The 24040-nt window shown below is 39.6% G+C and overlaps 2 protein-coding genes across 3 annotated transcripts; one reads left to right on the forward strand and one right to left on the reverse strand.

Moving 5' to 3' along the window:
* Nucleotides 1–1197: 1197 nt before the first annotated feature.
* ak3 (adenylate kinase 3) lies at nt 1198–10447 on the forward strand. Of its 2 annotated transcripts, none has more exons than XR_012591608.1 (5): nt 1198–1908; nt 4297–4416; nt 5706–7168; nt 7339–8520; nt 9208–10447. XR_012591608.1 is itself a non-coding variant. In XM_074617578.1 (5 exons), exons 1-5 carry the CDS (start codon nt 1761–1763, stop codon nt 9317–9319), a joined length of 672 nt encoding a protein of 223 aa, XP_074473679.1. In that variant the 5' UTR covers nt 1210–1760; the 3' UTR covers nt 9320–10447. The 2 variants fall into 2 exon arrangements, 1 of the variants encoding a protein (XP_074473679.1); XM_074617578.1 differs by having other exon boundaries at nt 1210–1908; nt 5706–5878; nt 8402–8520.
* A 100-nt stretch (nt 10448–10547) lies between these two features.
* Nucleotides 10548–23307, reverse strand: cdc37l1 (cell division cycle 37-like 1). Its single transcript, XM_074617576.1, has 8 exons — nt 22971–23307; nt 20844–21143; nt 20584–20677; nt 19185–19300; nt 17858–17980; nt 17573–17746; nt 15165–15764; nt 10548–13714 (listed from the first exon to the last, which is right to left on the reverse strand). The coding sequence occupies exons 1-7, from the start codon at nt 23073–23075 to the stop codon at nt 15648–15650; spliced, it is 1029 nt and encodes a 342-aa protein (XP_074473677.1). The 5' UTR covers nt 23076–23307; the 3' UTR covers nt 10548–13714; nt 15165–15647.
* Between the last annotated feature and the right edge of the window lie 733 nt (nt 23308–24040).

A 24040-nucleotide genomic window follows, 5' to 3' on the forward strand; every position in this document is an offset into this window, starting at 1 on the left:
GGAGATGATAACGTTTCTCTTCCTGCTTCAGCCTCTGGGGCTGAAGCAGGAAAAGCCAACACTAGGATCAGCATTGATTCATGGAGAGATCTTCGTCTGGTCAGCTAACATTACTGCCAAGCAGGTGAAATATAGAGTGATATTGTGGTTTTAGCTGACATGTTTCACCTCACTGTTTTGAGCGATGCTTGTTCATGTCTATTTAGAGCGAGCAAGCGCGAGCCCGACGCTGACTTTCGTTGACTTAACGGCCACAGGTGTAGCTGTTAACAAGCATTTCTGAAAGTTACAAACAGTCAAGGCAGAATGATAGGATGATCTTCTCCGTGCCACGGGCACTCCATGCACTGACTGTGACTGACGTTGTGTTATTGACATCCGTGCGACCAATCAGGTGATGTCAGACAAGGATCATACCATCAAGCAGGGAGGGGCGGAGGGGCGGAGGTGCGCGGCGCGCTGACGGTTTACAGGTCCAGAGCAGGAGGGAGAGGAGGAGAGAAATAGAGAGAGGAGTGATGCGCAAATAGCAGACAAGATGAGTGACAGTCGGAAACGAACCAGCATGTAAAATTACGGTATTCTTGAAATTATAAGGTTTAGTATAATTATATTGAATAATTTAAGTGATATATGTGCACACATACTAATCATAGGTCAAAACAGCAAAAGCTAAATTTGGCTGAATTATAAAAAGGCAAAAGTGGTAAAATGAAGAGCCGTTTGGGAGCCGAAAGAACCGGCTCTTCTTTGGTGAGCTGAGCCAAATGATCTGGCTCACTAAAAAGAGCCGGAATTCCCATCACTACTAAGGCTGCACCGCCATACGTTGACCGCTAGATGGCGTCAGACACACACTCAGTAAAACACTGTGGGAGTGGCTTAATGATTATATTTGCACATCTAAATGTAAACAAATGGCTTACTACAAACTGTAAGGACAAACTCTTTCATGTTTTTTCGTTTTATAACAGTGTGTGGGCATACAATTAAGCAAATTAAAGTGATTTGAAACCTGCTTTTATTAAAAGCAGGATTTAATCATTGTGTTAGTCTGTTTATTGAAAGCCTTTTAATAAACAGACTGATTAAATCCACCCCAAAATGTACTGTTTTCTGAACGATTCAAGTGTTATTTGGACCAGTAATGTTTTGCAAACCGTGTTTAATTCCTTTAAAAATGTCTCTCTTATTGTTTTAGATGCTGAGAGAAGAGAGAGCAGATTGGTTGTTATTCAACTGCATCCTGCAGCAGCCAGTCTGCATGTCTGTTCGAGGCTCGGAAGGGATTATAATCACCGCAACCTTGCCAACAAGCTTTTCTCCCTCTCTCTCTGTAGATCGATTACGTAACCGTGCTACAATAAATACAATCTCCAGTAACATGGTGTGTAGTGACATGGGTCTGGGTGAGGAAGTTTGTCAACACGCATGGAGAAAGAGGCTCATTTCGCTTGGAGTTGCAGCGTCAGAGGAGTGGATCCGTATCTGACTGTGTCATCTTCTTCCTCCTCCATCCCCTCCTCCTCCTGCTGCTTGGGTTTATGCGGGGAAATAAAAAGCTCCTGTGATAGACTAGACTTAGACTGGCTGCAATAAGACGCGCCCACTCTTGGTTGCGCACTTCTTGGAAAATAAAGTCATACCTGCTCCAGATCCAGATCCAGCCTCGACTCCAGCATCCAGGGAGAGGGGGATTCATGGGAAGGATATACGGCTGTTTTACTCCTTAAAAACTCACACTTATAAACAAATAAGAGATGGTTCTTCAGAGGATTTTCCGTGCTGTCATTATGGGACCTCCAGGGTCTGGGAAGGGAACCGTTTCGGCGCGGATAACCAAAACTTTTGCACTGAAACACATCTCTAGTGGGGACATTTTGAGAACCAACATCAACGCCAAAACCGGTAAGATAGCGGTGTCCTATATAAAAAAAAACACATACCAAGGCTATGTGATCTTAAATGGAATCTAGACAGGTCAGGTTTTTTTAAGAACTCAAGACGCTGCAATTTCAGATTATTTCAGGTGTTACCTGAAGACACTTCAGAAATGTTATTCCACATTATATACATACTCATTATCATGCTCAAAACATAACCAGATTATTGACATGAAGTTATACTGTAGTATGAAAAAAAAATACCCTCACTAAGTTTTGTTTTCTGGGCTGCTGTGATAAGAGCACCACTCCTTTATACCAGTTTTTTTTTTATCTTGCTGTGAGGTTGATTAAAATGAACTGTGTTTTTATCTTTAGCCAAGGGCAAACTGGTCTGCAGGGTTACTTACAGAGCGTATTGGTATTATGTTTACACTGCAAACACTTCACCTGACACATCACCTGAGCTTTGGAAGGAGGCCCACTGCTGCCCCCTTCAATATCACCTTGGATGACGATGATTAAGAGAGGTGTAAAGATAAGGAATGCTGCAACCTTTGCTCCTTTGAGAGGAGGGACTACAGATGAAGAAGTATAGTATGTTTGTACAGTTATATATAAAAATAAACACAAATAAATGAAAATCTAGTGTTATAAGATTATATTACATAGCGGCAGATCTGTATAACTAGTTTCATCCAAGAGGCTACCAATACTAATGTTAGCCATCTGCAGAGCAGACAGAAAGATCATTATTATCAATGTGTGACAAATGTCACATTTCATAGTTATTAAATATGTCTTTTTGCATGTTGTTGAACCCATTCATTCTGTACTTTTTAAATATACAGTAGGAAGCACACATTGTTTGAAATATATTCCTTCTGAGCAGATCAGAGATATGGATAACTGTCAGTGGTTAAACAGTAGTTTTATCCAGCCGAGGCACTGACAGGAGCTGGGAGAAACAATATTTCTGTGTATGCAAATACTCAGTGAAATGACAGTAAAGTGAATCTTGAGTTGAGGAACTGGTTCATAGCAGGAATGCAGGGTTAAAGTGGAGTCTCCTGCAACAACTGTTGCTGTGCAATCACACTTAAACCTTACCCTATTTATGCAAACTCATCTGCCCTGTTATACTTTCATACTGTGCACATAGAGACATTTTTAAGCTCTTCAATTTATTGTTGGCAGCTCCACTGCAGCAGCTGGTAGTCAAAGCTTTTATTGACGTCCCCCAGCTCGAATTTTCCCAAACAGTCCTTGGATCTGAACCAGTGACCTTCCACTTCCTGAGTCTGCCTCATTAACCCTCCCACAAGTCATACTGAACATTAGAAATGCTTGTTTGGGTGTGAGCATTGCCTGTTAACTCTAACAAAAGGTTTTAATACACTTACCAGTAGTAAAATCCTCCATAGTTGTGGTCACTTTGCCTTGATAAAACTGGTAGCCGTGCAACAATGCCTTTGCTTTGTAAACACTTTGCTCTGTTTCAGCGTGCAGGCCTAAAGCATACGGGTAGTGTGTCATTGTCATTTACAACATTTGCTAAACAAACAGAAAAAAATTCAGCAGAATATGAGTTATTGCTGTAATAGTTGAATTTCATTGTAAAATTTGCACATATTTTATTGTTAGTTCTACCCTATGGTTTTTACTATGGTTACACCACAGCAGCAGTATATCAGCACATTCAGCTTGATTCTGCAAGGCTGCAGGAAATTCCTTTCTCCAGCTGGACTCCGACCAATTAAAGTGGAAGTGATAAAAAAATAAACTCTCATTCCTTAACCTCCCATACCCGGATTATCCTGTCAAATCTTCTAGCTTTACAGCAGAAAAATGTTCGCTTGTGCAGCTTGATTGTATGATTATTATAGTTAGTGTAGTGGCCATTTGTCATAAAAATCAAACTTAAATCAAAGGACCACTGACGCACCATGGGTATGTGGATTACACAGGCAAAAGGGTCCATTGTCCATGCAAATGAAGCACATGCAAGCAAATGCAAGCAAATGAAGCACATTGGATGTCGCTGCCTCTCTTGTTCTGGTAAAAACCATAAACCCACCCAGATACATGCTGGTCCTATACCTGCATACCTTCAGTATATACAGTATAACCGCGGATGCCCACAGTGTTACCCAATTCATGAACAAAAGAAAGCAAAATATTAATTACGCAAAAAACTAAATATATCAAACAAGAAAATAATTAAACTAAAAAAATATCTAGCAAAAGAGATCTTATCTAAATAAAGTAAACATTTAGAATAATAAATCACACAATACTACTTATTAGTAGTAAAACAACAAATAAATAGCTCCTACATTTAGTTAGATATTCAAACCCACAATACCAAAACGGCACTGATATATGTGTTTCTGTTTTTCTGTGTGTGTGTCAGAGCTCGGCCTGCTGATGAAGTCCTGTATTGATCAGGGTCAGCTGGTACCTGATGGCGTCATGTCTCGTCTCATCCTGAGTGACCTGAGAGCGATGGACCAGAACAGCTGGCTGCTCGATGGTAGGACCGTGAGATAACTCATTGATCCTTTAAATGTATTTCTAAATTCAAATCTTGGTGTAGTTAAGACTTGAAACTTGACTCGGACTTGCAAAAAAAATGACTTGTGAGCATCTCTGCTTTTTAGTTCATGAAAGTGTACTTTGTATACTTTAACTTATAGTTCTTAGCCAGTGATTTATGTATTACATACCACGTTTGCTATTTGACTTGATGATTTGTTATGAGATTAAAAAAAATTATAAATAAAATGTGTTGTTCTCGCATGCCTCTACGGTGAACGGATAATCCAAAAAGTTGATGAATTGAAGTAAATTCATATCAAAACATCCTTTTACAAACACACACTTTAATAGGCTATCAAAAAGTAAGCACAACTACAAACCAGGTATTCTTTTCTGTAGGCGTATAAGGCAAGAATACTTAATTGTACTTTTCTTAAGTATATCTTAAGCAAATATTAAGTAAGTAGGCCTATAAGCCAAATATACATAGACTTTTCTGTATACTTGTCAGTATAAACCAAGTATACGTAGACTGTCTGTATACTTCTCAGTATAAACCGAGTATACCTAGACTTTCTGTATACTTGTCAGTGTAAGCCAAGTATACTGAGACTTTTCTGTATACTTGTCAGTATAAGCCAAGTAGACTTTTAAGTATACTTGTCATTATGAGCCAAGTATACTTCGATTTTTGAGCATACTTGACAGTATGAGCCAAGTATACTTAGATTTTTGAGCATTCTTGTCAGTATGAGCCAAGTATACTTAGACTTTCTGTATACTTGTCAGTGTAAGCCAAGTATACTGAGACTTTTCTGTATACTTGTCAGTATAAGCCAAGTAGACTTTTAAGTATACTTGTCAGTATGAGCCAAGTATACTTAGATTTTTGAGCATACTTGTCAGTATGAGACAAGTATACTTAGACTTTCTGTATACTTTTCAGTATAAGCCCAATATACTTAGAATTGTCTGTATACTTGTCAGTATAAGCCAAGTAGACTGAGACTTTTCTGTATACTTGTCAGTATAAGCCAAGTAGACTTTTAAGTATACTTGTCAGTATGAGCCAAGTATACTTAAGTATACTTTTGTTAAGTATATCTCTGATAAGTACATCAAAAGTAAACTGAAAGTATACTCTCTTATTTTAAGTTCAAAAGAAGTACACTAATAGCACACTTGAATAAACTTCATTTTGGTAAGGGTATTTATCACATCCTTCTTACTTCCCTGTATCTTTTGCCTTGCTATCCTCTGTCCGTCCGTCTGTCTCTCTACCAGGTTTCCCTCGCACAGTATCCCAGGCAGAGGCTCTAGACTGTGCTTACACTGTGGATACAGTCATCAACCTCAATGTACCTTTCCAGACAATCAAGGAGAGGCTCACCTCGCGCTGGACTCACTTTCCCAGCGGCAGAGTCTACAACACTGATTTCAACCCGCCTAAAGTCCCTGTAAATATACATCCTCTCTTACTCCTTCCAGATATTGTCAGCACAGAACCATTTCATTATTTAATTATGCATGCTATTGGAACTCAGGTTTCTGACAGTTTTGTGAAGATGTGTCTCAGGCAAAAATACTTTTGTTGAAGTTATTTTGATCGGCATCATTTATGCGCATATTGCACCCTGTTTCCATGACTACAGAGAGAGAGAGAGAGAGAGAGCTTTCTGACACAGGAAAATACTTTATCCACAATAAAACAGTATTTGACATTGACATGACCAAGTTCTCTTTTGCAGACTTTTTGTCCTTTTGCATATCGTTTTTAACCTTCCAACATTTATTTTTACATTTATTAGAAAGTAGCTAATTAAGCTAATATCTCCCTATACATATGTATATATAACATACTGTATATGCACACTTAAGGTTGACAAAGTACAGTTTTGAGCGCCTGTTTCTGTGTAACTGACGGATGATTCATAGCTAATGTGGTCACGTACTCTCTCTGTGTTAGTGACTTGCAGCACGTTCCTGCTAAATTTCCTGCACAGTCTGGATGAGTAACACATTTACAGTTAATCATTGGCTTCAATTTATTCATCTCGGTCTTGTTCGAGAGAGAACAATGGAACAGACATAAAAAGTGGAATCAAGTCAAGGTTTTAAAAAAAAGGCCAATATTTCTTCTCTCTTCTAGTTCTTTATGTAGCTGTCACCTTCGCTTAAAAAAACGAATAGTGAACACACTCAGAGGTTCATATAACATCTGGTACGTCTCTTACTAGATATCCAACTTTAGCTTTCAGAAAAACTTGAATTGTCTTATAGGCATGAATTCAGTTGTTGCATGTAAATCATTGACTTCATGCAGATTTTTTGGGGAGAGCACATCCATGCTGTTCCCCCGCAACCTAGAAGTGCTCTTCGGGGACTGTGCATGCTCTCTGAGTAAACAGAAGACTGTCATATTCCTGGAGCTGTCCATGCATGTTTCATAACTACATCTCCAGCTGAAATATACAATAGGGTAGACTGATACTTTGAAGGGATGTAGCTGGTGATAATGTGAATGTATACCTCACGCCAGTACTACCCTGTGTGGTGCGTGTTTCTATTTATTGGCTAGCGTTGAAAATATTTGGACACATAGACCTTCACTTTTCCTTCTAGTCTTTCTGATTAGTTCAATACAGCTGCTGCTGTGCTGCTGAATTTCAGTCATGCTTAGCGGCTCCAGAGACGGCAACGTTAGTCTGTTGGTCCAACTACTATTGAATGGAAAGTTTTGAAATTTTGTTCCCCCAGAGGGCGAAACCTGCCGACTTTTCCTCTAGCACCACCAGCAAGTCAAACATTTAATTTGTCTGATACTTTAGTGTATGACCAAATACCTGCAAAACCAATGACATTCCCATCAGCCTCAGGTGTACTTTGTGTTTATTTAGTGTTCATTAGCAAATTTTAGTATGCTAAGCTAAGATGGTGAACATGGTAAACATTACCTGGTAAACATTAGCTTGTTAGCTTGTTAACCGTCTGGTGTAAATCCACTTTGCTACAAGCTAGAGTGTAAATAATACAATTGATGATGGTTTAATTCCATTTAGCTGCTTCAGTTTCAGGGTCCTGGTATTGTACATGCTGGATCACTGTCATGACTTACTGGGACACTTGAATAGAACAGAGCCATCGTTAATGGTATTAGTAACACGTGTGCTTTTCTTACTAAGACAAGTCAAAATGTCTGCAGTGAAACAGGCCTGTGGTTTTGGAGAAGATGTGGCTAGAAAAGATATAAAGTGGTCAAAGGTCCTGCTACTGTTTCTGATTGACATCATTATCGAATGACCAACTGCTTTTCTGGCTTGTGTTTAAACCCTACATGTAGGCTATACAATGGCAAAATAGAGATGACATCACACTTAGGGATGAAATGCAAGAAATGTTTTCACAAAGTCACCCCACTAAATGTCTTTTAACATAATTCAGCATACCAGTCCATGTGTTGTGTGGGCTTGGGCTTTGGACAAATCCTACGGTTGTGGACTAGTACAATAGCTGGAAGTTACAGTGCCTCAAGCATTTCTTAAAGGACCAATATGTAATATATCAAAGATTAAGGAAACTGAAAAGAAAAGGAAATTGAAAGACTGGCTTCTCCAACAACGCTACAGCCAATATGTTCACCTTTTGAAATTTCCATTCAGGTCCGAAACGTCTGTTTTTGTTTTGGCCGGTGTCCTGTCCACTGCCCATTTCTACACCACTTATGAAACAAACTGGTCATGGCTCCACTGTTACTCATTTTAAATGCTAGCTGTGTTACAGTCATCGGCATTCAAAGTTGGCCACTCTTCCTCAGCTCAACAAGCGAGGGAGAAAGAGAGCAGCTATGGTCGATGAGCTTGAGTGAATGAAGAGAGGGAGCGGCGTTAATGAGAACAAAGCAGTGAAACAGAAGAATAAAACATTATTTTCTGATTGTTTCACGGCGGTTCCAAAAACGTGTTTTTATGTGTTTTCTCCAGGGTCTCGATGATGTGACAGGGGAGCCTCTGGTCCAGAGGGAAGATGACACACCAGAGACGGTCACACGGAGACTGAAGGGTTATGAAACCCAGACAGAGCCTGTCTTAGAGTACTACAGGTAGCACAGATAAATCAAAATACACTTCCACCTACATATGTCGACTACATTCAGACATTGCTTATTATGGCAACCTATTTAGCAGCCCTACAGAGAGAACGTAAAGAGGACAAATGGGCAGATGTTTGACTGCATTACAGCGTAACATCTCACTGAAGTGTACTCCACATAAATGCCTTAATGTAGGTAAAAGGCTACATTCTATTGAACTTTGACCTTTGGTCTCCCTCCACATTCCTCAGCGTTGCTTGCATGACTGAAGAATTGCTTAAGAACCACATTCCAAGGTATCTTTAAGGCTTTCCAGAGTCAATAGCCCAAGCAAAACGAAAACAAAAGTACAGACACTAGTTTTTCGAGGCTGTGGACCCAGTTTGTACATGCATCATAATTTCTATTTCTGGACTAATTAGGCAGGAAAACACATTACTCTGTGTTTCCTCAAACCATACGGATGTGCTTAGCTCAGTGTCCCACTTATTTTTATCCCAGCATTTGTGAGGCTGTTCATCATTTGAAGGAAGTACAGAAAAGTACAGACTCGGAATAAAAGTGCACAGAAAGTGTTTACTTTAAAAGGATGAAAAATGACTGATTTCTGTTACATGTTTTATTTGCTGCACAAAATATCTGAAGGTAGTACTCTGCACTTTAAAAACTGATTTCTGTTTTTCTTTGCCCCTCCAGGAGTAAAGGTGTACTAAAGATCTTCTCTGGCACAGAAACCAACAAGATCTGGCCGCACGTCGAGGCGTTCCTCCACAGCAAACTCTCCTCCGTCAAACAAAAAGCTGCATAGAAAGCCCGAACCGAGAGGCGCAAGAAGGGTTAAAGTTTACTGGCAGAAAACGGCTCTGCACGCACCGTCCAATCAGGTGCCACTTTCTGTGAAACAAAAGAAGAGCCGTCTGTGTAATTATACACTCTGAATGTTCAAAGTGAGGAGTAAGACTTCAGATGTTGTTGGAGGAAAACTTCACTGTTGCACTGTTTCCACAATGTCGCTGAAATTAGTTTTTGGAAACTCTCAGGATGTGTGCATACAATCCTTCAAACATGAATCATTGTCTCTTTATTTAACAATGTGCCTTGAAAAGCCAGGACTTCACTGAATCAAGATCTTCAGCAATAGAATATCAATGTTACGTTCACAAGACGTTTTTTAAGTTTTAGGTTTTCTAACTGAAATTATAAGTTATTTTTTTAGTTGATGGCAGCAACACTGAAAGTAATTGGCACACCAGCAACAAGATAATTTGAGCTAAATAAGAGATTTTATTTGTTAGAAATCATTTGAAAGCAATATTGCAGGCGTGCATAACTGCACATAACTGTTTCTTATGCAATGGGAATTACTAAAGGGAATTGTTCTACAAATTACTGTAATTTCACTTTTGCAGGAGTGCCTTTTGCTGCTTTCGAAAATATAACCGGTAGCTCAGTGAATGTAGTTTGTATGAAAAGAAAATTATTATATTGAATATTTAAAAATTTTAATGAAACCATCTTTGTGTAACAGCTTCTTTTAACCACCTTAAGTCTTAATTGTGTTGTCTCTGAAATACGCCAGTGTCTCCATTTTAACCAGGCGTTCCTTGTTATGACCAAGCCTCTAAATGTATACTGATATTTGCCATTTAATGTGACTTGACAACTGAATTGAATAATGTATTAACTTAAAACATTGAAGAACAGTTTGTACAGGGCTATCATGTTGTTCAAAGACATCACAGCATTCAAGGTCGATCTGCAGCTATGTGTTTTTGTACTTAAGAATGTTTCACCACGTTAAAAGCCACAGAAATGCTAACTTGCCTTTTAAAATGTACTGTAGCCTCATTTATGCAGTGAATGTTTCCTGAACTGTACTGTGTGTATTTCTTAAAACACTTGAATACAATATTTAAAAGCACATCTCCTCTTCATAGACAACCGTGTCATGAGTATTTATTATGAATCATTAGAAGCTTCTGATACTAGCTACTGTATGTAGTATATTATTGTACATCAGAATAACACAACTGGAGAACTTCCCAGTTATTGTTTTAATTTGACTAATTATGACAGTAACACACCGATTCAGCATTGTTTTCTATAACACTGTCTGACTCATGAGGGACAGTTTAAAAAAAATAAAATCAAAATTGACGCAGCAGAAACAGAGATATTTTCTTTATTGGTGTCTACATTACCCACAATGCAACTCAACCGCTGACAGTTAGTCTGAGAGTCGGGTGTGGTATATAATTGCTAGTATTGTCTAATGTAGCCTGGAGCCATTAGCCCCAAACAGAGATGAAGAGTGCGCTAAAGAGGTCTGTTAAACTCACTGCTTTCTGACCGTCTATATATCTGTGTTTCTAACCACCTGATTGTTTTCCATTTGAGTTTAAAGACATATTTTTGACTTTAAAGAGGACCTACTATGCTTATTTTTAGGTGCATACTTGTCTTTGGGGTTTCTAATAGAACATGTTTACATGCTTCAATGATTGATTTTTTCCCTCACACCAGCTGTGCTGCAGCACCTCTTCTCACCCTCTGTCTGAAACGCTCTGTTTGAGCTCCTGCCCAGCTCTGCTCTGATTGGTCAGCCGGTCCACTCTGTTGTGATTGGTCAACCGAACCAAACTCTTCAAACTTCGCACCAGCTCCGCTCTAACTAGCTTTGCTTAGAGACGTGCCAAACTAGCCGCTAGGCATGTTCTATGCAAATGTGTTACTTGGTGACATCACCACGTTACAGAAGAAAGGGCAGGACTTAAAGTAAGGTGTTTCAGGCAGTTCAGGAGCAGTGTTTCTGTGGGGGAAAGTAACTCCCTTTGGAGTGGACTTTGGGCTTTGTAACTTTGGGGAAAAAGCACAGAAGCAAAATAGGTCCTCTTTAAATGTATTCTCAGAACTTTAATCTCAAAATTCTGACTTTAAACTCAAAACCCAAATAATTTTTTCACATGTTGCCCTAATCTTCTTCCATATCTAGCTCCAAAAAATGTTTTATATATTTATCAGACAAAAGGATTTATGCAAGTTTTTCCACATGTGCATTAGTAGCTACTACCCAGGACCTTTGAACAGACGCTGATGTGTATAATCGGTGGAGTTCCCCTTTAAGGATTTAAGGATGACATCAGCTCAGGCTCCTCAATAGTAGATGTCAGAGGAGCCTGCTGTATAATTACTGTAGCAGTTGACAACAAGACACAAAACATTTAGCACTTGTTTTATATTTGAGTTATTAACAGCGGCAAGAGAAGCCAAATCTTACAGTAGACTACCGTGAGTGAGAAGTGTAGAATCTTCCTTAATATTCATAGCTTAGTGACTGAAATTCCTATACCAAGTCTCTCAGTCTTACACTCACACAATTTTGATAATCTTTGAATAATTTAGGACGTTGAGACACCATGGACATTGGTCACAGGTTTAGTATAACAGCTTAAGCCATACAATTGTATTGCATAGTTGATAAGTCACTGTGGACAAAAAACAAGAGAAAAAGAAATACATTAAAGACCGCTACAGCACACAGTTTTAGCTTCACTGCTTACAATACCTCTGTTTATGTTTACAGTATACTAGGATACTTATTATGTGCACTGCTCTACACCAGCACTGTGCAGAGCTCACAACAAATCTGTGAAATAATGGATAGTGAAATGACAGGTGCACTGCAGACCAATGCATCACACAGTAGCTTTAAGTCAACAACACATGTATTGTACTTTAATGCATTGTATGGCATCTTTAATTCCACAGTCCGCAGTAAAAATCTTACCGATTGTGCCGCTCAGCAGATTTTCACACTGATTTTGTCTGTCTTGTTAAAAGAAGATTATCATCAACGGGTCAGTTAATTGGAAGCCTGATAAATCTGGCAAAAGTTCCCTCGAATACTTTGACAAAAAAAAGTCAGCAAATAGAATACAAAAAAAGAAAAAAAAATGTCACACAATTAAAAAACACAAACTCATCTAAAGCCCGCTGGGAAAACAACAAAAAAGTGACTAAATCCAAAATACGCTATGAGGAAGAATAATAAAGTCAAGTGCTTCAAACAACCTCGGCAGAGAAATATAAAGTGCAGAACACATTCAGATGCAGAGTTCCTTTCTGCATACAAACATACAGCAAAAGTCTCTTTGTGGAGCGCTCAGCCCTTTTTCCCCCCTCCCCTCCGTACTGCTGCTTTTCACCTCCTTCCAGGATCGTGAACTTTAAGTGACACACCACTGACTTCAGTCTGCACACAGTAGTTGTGTAAGGAAACTGGCGGTTGCGATTCGGTTTCAGATGCTGGGTACTGTAGATGGCAAGCTGGTCAAGAAAAAGTAAGCTAGTTTTACTCTGGCCCATCACTGAACTGTTAAAAATAAATACACAAAGCCAGCCGATTAGCCTGTTATCAGGTCATTAAATGGGGCATAATAACTGGTTATAAGCCTCATAGATGTGGGTCAGAAGGGCCCTCTGCATCCACTAGTAGGTTTTATCATCGATTCACATGGTAGCTCACCGAAAGAAGGAATAAAAGACAACGCAAGTGACCTCTAGCGACCGTAGTAATGACGACAGGAGCAAAAGCGGAAGTCAAAGCGCTGTAGTATAGACAGCGTGAAACTCCATATGCATTGGAGGTCGAGAGCGATGGATCGGTCACAAAATACAGTATTTTCACCCAGGAGACTGGGGTTTGCATCTTGTGTGAAACCAAGAACGTCTGGTTGTCTTTGTTTCACTTTTGAAACATAGTTATTTTAAGGCAAAACACAATGTTTTCCCTAAACTTAACCAAGTGGTTCTGGTTGCCTAAAGAAGCCTTTTTCTCTGTGTTCAAAACGTAACGTTTCATGCAGTGTTACATGTTAGAACTTGTTGCTTTTAAGTTTTCGCTTTCACTTTCACAGCATAGTAGGCATAGTAGGGCCCTACTCACCCATATCTATGAGGCTTATAGCGACCAACAACCCCTATTCAATGGCTTGATAGCAGTCGAATCAGGTGACAAAGCCCATGCAGGCCTAGTAAACCCTTTTATTTCCATCACCTGTGTTTCAGTTGAAATTTGAGGCTTTGATTATGTGAATGCAAAATTCAGGTGAATAAACTGACAAACGTAGTGCCCTTTTACAACTTACATTACCATGCCTCTTACACCCAGATGTAACATATGGATAATTACACTCAACATTGTCTCTAAAATCCTCGTAAAGTTGAGCTGACTTTATGTTTTTGTCATGTAATAAATGCTGAGTTGTTATATTGTCTCACATACTAAAAAGCATGCACTGTTGTCTTTAGCTCATTATTCGTCTTTGCCTTATGTTAAGCCGCTTCAACCAACTGACTATTGTTTTGAAAGGCTGAATTATTTCTGTCACAGAGGAGGACAATAGAGCCAACAACGATTACTGTAATCTTCTGTTGTATGTGGACTGGGGATTCAATTGATTTTCCAGTGATTTTGTACGCATTATGTATTGTGAGAATTTGTGTTTTGTCTGCACAGTTAGACACTGAAGGTCAAAGGTGCATATTAATGTCAGATGTAAAGGAGGTAGTCGGATTACTTGCACACTTTAATTGCTCTTTTAAGCCTCTCCAGACAACACTAGGAATACCTATTTTTAAAGAAAAACCTTAATGATAAAACCACTCTCGCATACATCAACTGTTCCACTCCTGAAGCTGTAACATGCTCTGACCTTCATGTTCAAAGACAACCAATCATCAACTCTTCGAGCAACAAGAGAGGCAGCTCTCGATGGCCTTTCTGGCACGACGAGGAATGGCAACAAACAGGTAATGACACAATAATGTTTGACAAAAAGCCAAGAAAGAGTTAAAACATTTGCACCAAACGCTACCATCTTGAAGCATCCCTGCATTGTCTGCTCATTTTAGATAACTAACTGACTAGCCACCCACACATATTGCATTATTTATCCTCTCCTGATGATTAGACACACACAGAGATCTCTGGGTTGTGCACAACTCCGAACATGCATCTCAGTTGTGAATCTGAAAGCTGTAAGAGCCGAGGCCTGCGGGGTGAATCTGACCCAAGACCTTTTAAATTAACCTTTATGTAACTCAGTTCTAGCCTGATAAGTTAAATGCTGCAGAAAATGCAAATCAAAAGTACCCACAACTGGAACTGTGTTCGTACAGATTCAGACATTACGCCATTAAATACAGATAAATCTGCTCTAGCATACAGCTAGCAGGTTTGCTTTTAGCAAACCAAAGCAAAAAAACAATGAAAAATGTGAGGCCATGTATGTCTTTACCAAATATAAAAAGGTATGACAACAAGTCTGAAACTCTCCTGTAAAAATATTTCTCCAACGCCACAGCTTTGCCTTTAAGTAACTTCTTTTTTCCCCTCATGATTGATATCAAATTATTCAAGATTACACCTGCTGAACCACCACCTTCGCTCTATTTTACAGTAGTTACTGTAAACTGGCACACGGTAGTTTCAAATGTTGCTTTAAGACATGTTATGTCAAGCACAGTATTAGCCTAGTATCTAGTCTAGTTGTCTATGAAATGTTCACCATTAACTTGTACCGCACAGGATACAAAGCCGTTGATCTGTCAGTCGTGCTTCTCATGATTCAATTTAAGCAGCTATAATAAACAATACTCCTCAGATGTCCACTGATCTGAGTCCCACTTCAGGCATTGGATTGGGTACCTAACTGCCCAAAGACTTTATTGGTTTAGTATTCTTTGTGTTGTCTGGATTTCAATTTGTCAGTTTTGTTTTGCTTCCATGTAAGAATGTTTCTCTTTTTTCAGGAGAAATTAAAATGAACCAGCGATCTGTAAAACCAGGGTTATGGCACAACACGTGCATTTAGCTGGCAAAGAGACAACCGCAGGAACCAGCTCGCCAGAGGCCAACCACGTTGGCATAACAATCGGTAAACACTGAGAAATGTTTGTCGTCGACAAAACATTATTTTCCCGCAGCGTAAAAAGACTGATCATGTCTCCTTTTTATTCCTTTGCTCTGCACTGGTGTTACTCAGCCTGTCCTGCTGTACAAAGAGGGCTTGTTCCTATAAATGGTGAGGCGATGGAGATGAGAGGAAAAGCAGGGGGGGCTGATCCTATAATCCCTAGGAGGTTTCCATCATGCGTATATCGTCTGTTTCTGTCGTGTCGTCCTTTGTCCACCTCCCTGTGCTTGTCCACAGTCCAGCCTCTAAACAACGCTTCATGGGGTACTCTGCCACCTAGTGGAGGGAGAGGAACACAGGAGGGTCTGATGACAAATAAACATTCACAGGTGAGGTTTGTCGAGCACAAATCTAAGTCAAAAACAGGTTTAAAATGGAGCTGGAGAGAGACTCTGGGGGATTAACCTACTGTCGCCTAGTTAGGGGATTATACTGGTTATGTAACTGCACTCTGCCTCTGTAACATTTCATGCCCTAATCTGAGCTGACACTACACATTTGATCGTTAATTCACAAACTTTCCTCTGCAGAGATGTTTACCGTGAACTAAAACAAATCTGGGAAGACTCAAACGTATGATTTTTTTCTATAAAGAACAGCTTCTCATGTACATGTTCTCCTCCAGAGACTGACTGCGAGTTTAAACTGAGGAGGTGACGAGAGAAGCTACGAGAAGAAAACGACAGAAATCTAAAAAAAAAGCGGGACCAGGAGAGCCGAGCTTCGCTTTCAACAGGCTCGATCGCATTCCTGGGGAGCCGTCTTTCCTCTGTGGGCGAAGGGGAGGATGATTTTTTTTTCTTTCCTCAGAGTAGATGTTTGGCAGCTCGTCAAGCTGTGGGGCCAACAGAGGGGAGGAGGCCTCATTCCCTCCTGCCTACAAAAGGCTTTCAAACTACAAAGATCAAGTTTAGTAGAAAAGCACGTAGCAACTTTCACTTTCTCTACTTTAATCTGAATATTGATATAAATAAAAATCTCTTCCGTGTCTGTTGTTACAGACGGTCCAGAGTTTCCATTTGCTCACATTGTGACACATTTGTCACATGTTACTCCTCTTTTCCTTTAAAATGGCAGAGCAGGTAAAGCAGGTATCTAGGAACAAATAATGACGCAGAAGAATGAATGGTCTGTGTGGGGATTTTCTGATACCTGAGCTGCTGACACAATGATTAAGTGGAAGAGACAAAGTCTGATGACAGAGGTGAGGAGATAATGTAGGGCCGTCCTGTGACTAACACTCATACGCTTTTGCCGACAAATCGATTAGTTGATTTCATCAACAGATCTGTAAAACGGAGTTTCTCCACAAAGAATCACACAAAAAGCAGCACTTTAAATATTGTTTTTAACCAGAGGTGTGTACATACGTTTCTTAGAAACAAGTTATTCAGCATGAAAAGCACAAAAAACTACGTAACAAAATGAAAATATCTATTGTTTGGACTTGGAAAAGTATCAGCACACATGCATACGGTACATATTAAACAGTGAGTTCATTTATTTAACCATGTAATCAATAAATGAAGCAGCGCCCCAGAAATGCTAATCTTATTTAGCTTGAACGTTTCAGGAGAGATTTTGATTTTGGTGGAGCTGTAAAACAGTTTCAAGATTACGCTGCTGTGGAATTCGTGATGCCTGACGAATTAAATTTTGTTTTAGCTTGGGACGTCATGATAACAGCGAGCACATTTGACCCATTTGAGTCAGGTATAACTAATAAGAGGATGTTCTATCAAGTTTCTACTATTTGGCAGAAGTTGGTGTTTAAAATCAACAACAGCAACATGAACTCCAGGTCCTGGTTTGCAGGTAAAAATCAACTTTTGGAAGCTGCTTTGGCCGCAAGTACTAACTACCATTTACTGCATGTGAAAATAGTTATTTGCATATGTTGTGACAATGATGTCACTAGGAAATATAAGTAAGTGTGCTGAAGCTTTCAAATCCAGCATCCAACTAAAGATGAGTTCTATATGATCACAGGACTAACATACAATAGCTCAATGGTGCCACCCGACAGCTGTGTGGGGTAACTGCAACAGCCTATGAAAAAGAAGAAGAGGAGGAGGAGCACTTACCGGAGGTAAAGAGTCCAAGGCTTCTTTGGGGTCGAGTCTGAAGTTTGTGCCGGTTTTGTGTTGTTCAACATTGTTGGATGTGTCGATTCTAGACTTGACTGCGTATTCTTTCACTCTGTGTTTGAAGGCCTCGAGCTCTGTGTGGAAGACTTCTAAGTAGACGTCTTGTCCTTCCTACACAGCAACCAAGGCAATAATATTAGGGAAAACTGCCCGAGACACAACAGAACGAAAGCCACAGATATGTACTCACACACACAGTATTATCAGATGATTGCATCTTACTTTGGCTTTGTGGAAGAACTGTCTGAAGCAGCCTCGGGGATCCTGCTGAGAGTTCGAGGCCATCTCCAGGATGAACTGCATGACCACAGCTTGGTGCGCCACCTGCTCCATCAGCGCTTCTTTCTGCAGGACAACACCCAGTTTATATAAGTCATGTCTCAAATCGCTTGTGCTATGTAATTACCAGAGCATCATAGTGAACTAAAACTGAAACTAAAACAAAAGTAAGCAGTGAAAAATATTTGTAGTAAACTGAAACAATACTGCCTGGGTAAAAAACGAATAAAACAATAAAAATCAACGTAATGTATTTCTGTTTTAGTTTTTACTAGCTATAATATATCACTACAGAAAAAAAGAAAACGCAAGAATTTCCGTCATCTCTCGTGACAGAAATTGAACAAACTTGACATTTCAGGTGATGCTGCAAATTCCTTCACATCGGACACTAACAAAGCGCAAAGATTAAACATTATGGCCATTCCTACACAGTTCTCCAACCATGCATTTCATAGCTACATACTTCTGAGACATTATACCTTGCTCTAACAAAAACAAACTAAAAATACTGTAAAACTAAATCTATAAAAACTAAAACTGAAAAACTGAACTGAAATATAGGAAACACACTCTGAAAACGAACTAAAACCAAACTAAAATAAAAGAAACACTAATTGAAAATTCCAAACTATTATAAACTTGGTAATTATTACTGATTTCTAATACCCAGCATTGATGCAGTATGTGCTGTTGTACATGGTGCGTTTACAGCTACTTTGGAGCGTAAATTCACTGGAGCATCAGTGTGCATGCTATCTGTGGCAAAGTTTCAGAAGTATATCACTGAAAAATGTCAGATTTCAACAGAGCGCTGACAGCACGATGGCAAATTCTGTACTTCCAACACCTTCATATTGTGTGGTACTGCATTAGATTAAAATTAGTTTCCACATATGGGACTAACGGAGCAGGTGAGGCCATTTCTTTATTTGGAGGTGTAATAATCTCTGTTGGCACTGAGGGAGATTATACTAAATCCACCCCACAACTGTGTTTTCACTGCCTGCAGATGTCAGTGCACATGCTCGGGCACGTGGTCCCATGTTTACACTGCTTTCACAGCTTGACGAGGTGAGCGGAAATACACTGGCCGACCGTGTTTATCATAATGAAGCAACACAGCAACTAGATGGCTCTTATGTGTTCTAATAGTTTTCTTTTTGACAGAAAGTGAGTTCTGTGTTCTATGTGTGTAGGTTTTATGTTTGAGGTATTGTTGACAATAAAAAGATGAAATAACACGAGCCTAATCCTTCCAGTACATTACCCCTTCTTGCTGTAGTCTCATGCACCAGAGAATTAAGTAGTTGGCCGTTTCCTCACAGATGAGCTGAGGCATGTCTGCGAGGAACCGCTGACTGTCGTCCCATCTCCGCAACATACCTGATCAATGGATAAAAAAAGACATGTTTTCAGACATAAAGAAGGATTATAAGGGTGATTTTGCATGTTAAACTATCACCAAAGAAACCTCAGTTGCTTGCTACCGTTTTGTCAGAAATATTTACAGCAAACATCCATTTAATTACCATAGTAACATTCTCACAAGAGTGTACCGTTGGGCACTTAAAGCTCTCATAGTAGAGTTAGTAATTAGTGCCTGCTTTCTCATGGGAACAATTTGGACTATCCAGCACTTCTGCTTTCACACTAAGAAACGTGTAGCCGGTATTTTATATTCGTCCAGATCATTTGCCAAAAGCATCTCAATAAAATTAATCTATAGTTTTTGAAAAAGTTAGATTGTTGGTATGGCAACCGTTGAAATAGGGCTGCACGATTATGACCAAAATGATAATCACGATTATTTTGATCAATATTGATATCACTATTATTTATTACGATTAACCTTTGATTTTAGCGACAGCATATTTTTATTGCACTTTCACATTAAAATGAATAGAGCACTGTTTTCACTTCCATGCTGTGCTGCATCCCTCTTAATGTACAAATTCGGGCTACACGATGTTGGAAAAAAACTGATATTGCAATATTTATTTCTGCTTTATATATATTGCAATATGATAACATACAGGAATATTCACCCTACCCCTTTCTCAGCTACATTTCAAAGTGAAATGCTTTAATCTGGTGCAAAATTAGCAACATTAAGAGGCTAGATAAACAATGTTATGCTCTTAATTTAATCATAAACACATTGGTTGAATAGATAATATCTATACCCAAAAGGGAAGCCAAAACATCTCCATCACCGGCTGGTTTGATTTGATATGCTGCAGAGTTTTCTATGAGCAGAACGCGCATTTTAAATGTCAATATCGCAGGTGATCATGTTCATTTAATTGTGGGAAGCCCAAATTGTGATCGCGATTAATTGTGCAGCACTTCGTTGAAAGTACGAACTGTGACAAAGACTCTTCTTCAGCACAACTCACATGCAGTACAAACTGCCTTGCTGGCCAGAGGCACAAACATGCAAAGTAATGATAATTTGGATAAAACACCAACTGCAACCACTCTATAACTGACAAGGGCCATGAGTTTGCTTAAAAACAGTTGCCTTCTTCCACCACAGTCGGGTGTGTTGAGATGAAATTCCTGCATAAAAGTTCAATCAATCAAGTATGCATATGAAAACTAAATATGACCTCTTCCAGTAAAGCTGGAGAAGAAGTCCTGCCCTTCAGATTTGGCGTCTCACTTACCAAAATGTCTGAGCTCTTGGTCATATTTTTGGAGGAACGTCTTGCACTTGTCCTGATCCATCTCTACAGGTTGATTTTGGACATTGATGATACTCTGGAAGAGAGAGAGTACACTGACTCACTGTTGAAAACATTATTAAATGGTTAGTAGACAGTACACACCATCAAACAATTCAAGTCATGATCTTGTTTGCTTTAAATTTTCCACGTCAGCTTTTATGCCTCACTTAAACGTGAACAGCGCCAAACTGTTTGCTTACCTTATCAAAAACATCCCAACTTCTTACAGCTCCGAGCACAGGACTGCGGCTGGGTCCCTGACCTCCCAGCATGCCCTCCTTGCGACGCCACTCCTCCTCTGTGTGCGTGAGTTCGGAGGGGCAGGCCAGAGTTCGAGCTCGTTCCTGCTCCAGGGACTCGGAGCTGTGGACGCCCAAAGAGCACAGCTGGTCCTGGGCTTCGGCCAGCCTCCAGCTAGAGACGATGGAGGCCTTCACGCAGCGCTGCTGGCTCTGGCACAGCGACGCCATGGCACAATCACAAATGTGCGGTGTTGGTGACTGGTGTGAGGTAAATGGAAGAAAAAGAGATTAGGACAGGGAAACACTGGCTTCGACTGAAATCGCAAACTATGTACCACAAACTCAATATGTGTACTATCATTCAACATACTTTTGTGTGAATAAACAGTAGTACGTATTTTTTTTCGGATGCACTGAGCAGTAATTTACGTCGTCTCTTCCCGAGAGCCTCCTTGCCGGTTGGAGACATGTAACCGTGCCAACCTCATGTGACCAAAACAACGATTTCAATCAAAGTTGGAATTGTTTTAAAACAAATATAACGCCTAGCAAAGTGAAATCTTATACTTACAGTTAAATTGAAGCGTTAGAAATAGCATGTTAGTGTGGAATTTCGCACACAACCTTAGATTCTGTCAGTGACTCAAGTCAAATTAACAGTAAATCCTCATAACATACACATTACGTACACATTGTGCTTTGTACAAATTAGAGCAGGGAACTAATATTTCCTGTCTACCTACCACAGTGGTTGGAACGACTCAAAAATGCACCTGCTACTTTTCTGGTTCTCCACCAGCCAAACCTGATAATTACCTAATTTTCACTTGCACAATGCAACTTTCACAGGTTCTGCATATGCAAGAATCCTGTGGTGTAGTTTGCTTTGTTAAAACACAATCTGACATCACCAAGGGGCTTGATTTGTTTTAATCCTCATCCCTTTTTCTTTGTTATATATGTTCTCTATATAGCCCGAATAAATCTTTCTCCACAGAGAGACTGGCTGTGTGCTTAGAGGGAACAGCTGCCCCTCATCCCGAGTCACACACGAAGCCATTTGGCTTTTAACCACAACCAATGCTGTATTTGGTACAGGGTGGGGCGAGAGGGCTAAAAATAAAAGGCTTGTTTCCATTTTGTTTCACGGCTACCAAAACAGCCAAATGCCTTTTCTAGTCACAGACACCACACACCACACACAGCTGTCAGTGTCTGAGAATATCGAGGAGGACCTGGGGGAAATAGGGAAAGTGGGCTGCTGCTGCTGCTTCATGTCTTGTTGTGGCCTCTAAACCTTCACCATCTTTCCTGCCATGTCCATGACAGGATGGTGACACAGCAAGTGTCTGTTTTCTTTATAACCAGGCTGCTCCACCCAAAGTGTGTGAAGGTTCTTCCTTCCTGCAGCTGTCAGACTCCACAACCAGCACTGCTCCCAGTAGACCACATTCACACCATGACAATAACCTGATATTTTCAGGAGGAATTTCATTAATTCTCACTGTGCAATATCATTTTCCACTTGTGCAATGTTGTTAATAGTCTGTTTATTGTCAATACTGTATAAACTGCTCCTATTTTTATACTTCCTTCTATTTAAATAGTTCATATTTTGTTACACTTTGTTTAGCTCTTCTTTTTTTTTTAACTGTGTTAGCTGATGCATCTTGTTTTTGCACTATCCCCTTTAGCTTCTGTACACTGCAAATGTCCCAAATTGCTGGACTAATAAAGGAATATCTTATCTTAAAGTGGACTATAGATAGCTTGTTTACTCAGGTCTGGGTTTGCTATAAGGTCAGCATTCACTCCATGCAGCCTGCACACTGGTGTTGTGCACCATAAGAGTTATTGACTAAATGTAATAGTGGATAAGATGATGACAGAAAAGGTAACCTAGGCAACGTATGTAATATAGCAGAAGAGGTAGTAACCTAGGCAACGTAACACATGTTACACTGTGCAGCACTTGAAGTTGAACTCTCTCCACTCAAACAGGGTTTATCTAGTTAACATGCTTTTAATACCATTAAGTTACCTCTGCAATGCCAAGTAATGTATATATAGCTACGCTTTAGTTACCTGCTGGTGTGGATAGACAGCACTGAAGCTCTTAGCTGCTGAAGCTGGATCTCTGTTCGGCTCTTCATCCTGGTAAAGTGCAGCTCCGTTACCCAGCCACTCCATCGCCTCTGCTGCTAGCTGCTGCTAGTGCGAGCTGTTGTTGGAAGAGGCACTAACAGTGTTGCTCTGTGAGGTCTGTGGCTGTCTGACAGAGGTCTGTGAGATCTAAATGCCAGTCTGGAAGTGGTGAATATGCTGCACCACGTCGGGAGAGTTTAACTCCCGTTAATAAACAACGTTAGCTTAAAACTACAGCAGTCACTGGCTGCTGCTGCTGCTGCTGCTTCTTTGAGGTTTATTGGTGGTTGGTAAACAACGATTTGGTGCATTAGCGCCACCTGCTGGACTGGAGTGGATCATTCTGCTTATAATTACTATATCCCAAAAATAAAGAAAGAAATAAAGAAAAGAAAAAGAAAGAAGAAAAAGAAAAGAAAATTAAAAAGGAAAAAGAAATAAAAGAAAAAGAAAACAAACAACCTCATATTTTTCCAATCATATTAATTTACTAAGATACTGAAATAATGTTCTATAACAATCATTTAGTGAGTTCTTTTGTAGAATATCTATTAAATCAAAGTGTACTTTAATCTCTTTGACTCAAATGCCTTCTATCTTCTTCATATCTCTCACAATGCAACATTACATGCTCCACCGTTTCCTCTTGTCCTCAATAATTACATTTACCTGTGTCATGTTTACCTATTTTAAATAGTGTGCTGTTTAGTCCAGTGTGTCCAAATCTAAGTTTAGTTTAGTTTAGTTTATTAGTTTATTATATCGTGGACAATCCCAATTAATTGACTGTAGCAATAACAGTAAAAAGGGCAGCTTTAGCCGACATGGTTAATATCCAGCTGAAGTCCCCGGCCCGATGACAATAGGCACCCTAAAAAGAACAATACATTACAGCACATTGATTAAAAGGAAAGAGTTAAGACAGAGAAGAAACAAGATAGATCAATAAGGATAAAAGAGAACAGTAAAACATCAGTACAATCATGCAGAGACAGCACATAATCAAAACA

This window comes from Sebastes fasciatus, chromosome 19 (genome assembly GCF_043250625.1).
Source record: "Sebastes fasciatus isolate fSebFas1 chromosome 19, fSebFas1.pri, whole genome shotgun sequence".
NCBI classification, from domain to species: Eukaryota; Metazoa; Chordata; class Actinopteri; order Perciformes; family Sebastidae; genus Sebastes; species Sebastes fasciatus.

Coding starts and splice junctions, on each gene's coding strand:
- ak3 (XM_074617578.1), top strand. CDS start 1,761: ATGGTTCTTCAGAGGATTTTCCGTGCTGTCATTATGGGACCTCCAGGG. Junction 1,909..4,296: donor CAACATCAACGCCAAAACCG/GTAAGATAGCGG, acceptor TGTGTGTGTCAG/AGCTCGGCCTGCTGATGAAG. Junction 5,879..8,401: donor TCAACCCGCCTAAAGTCCCT/GTAAATATACAT, acceptor TGTTTTCTCCAG/GGTCTCGATGATGTGACAGG.
- cdc37l1 (XM_074617576.1), bottom strand. CDS start 23,075: ATGGAGTGGCTGGGTAACGGAGCTGCACTTTACCAGGATGAAGAGCCG. Junction 21,144..22,970: donor CTGTCTATCCACACCAGCAG/GTAACTAAAGCG, acceptor ACCTCACACCAG/TCACCAACACCGCACATTTG. Junction 17,747..17,857: donor AGTTCTTCCACAAAGCCAAA/GTAAGATGCAAT, acceptor GTTGCTGTGTAG/GAAGGACAAGACGTCTACTT.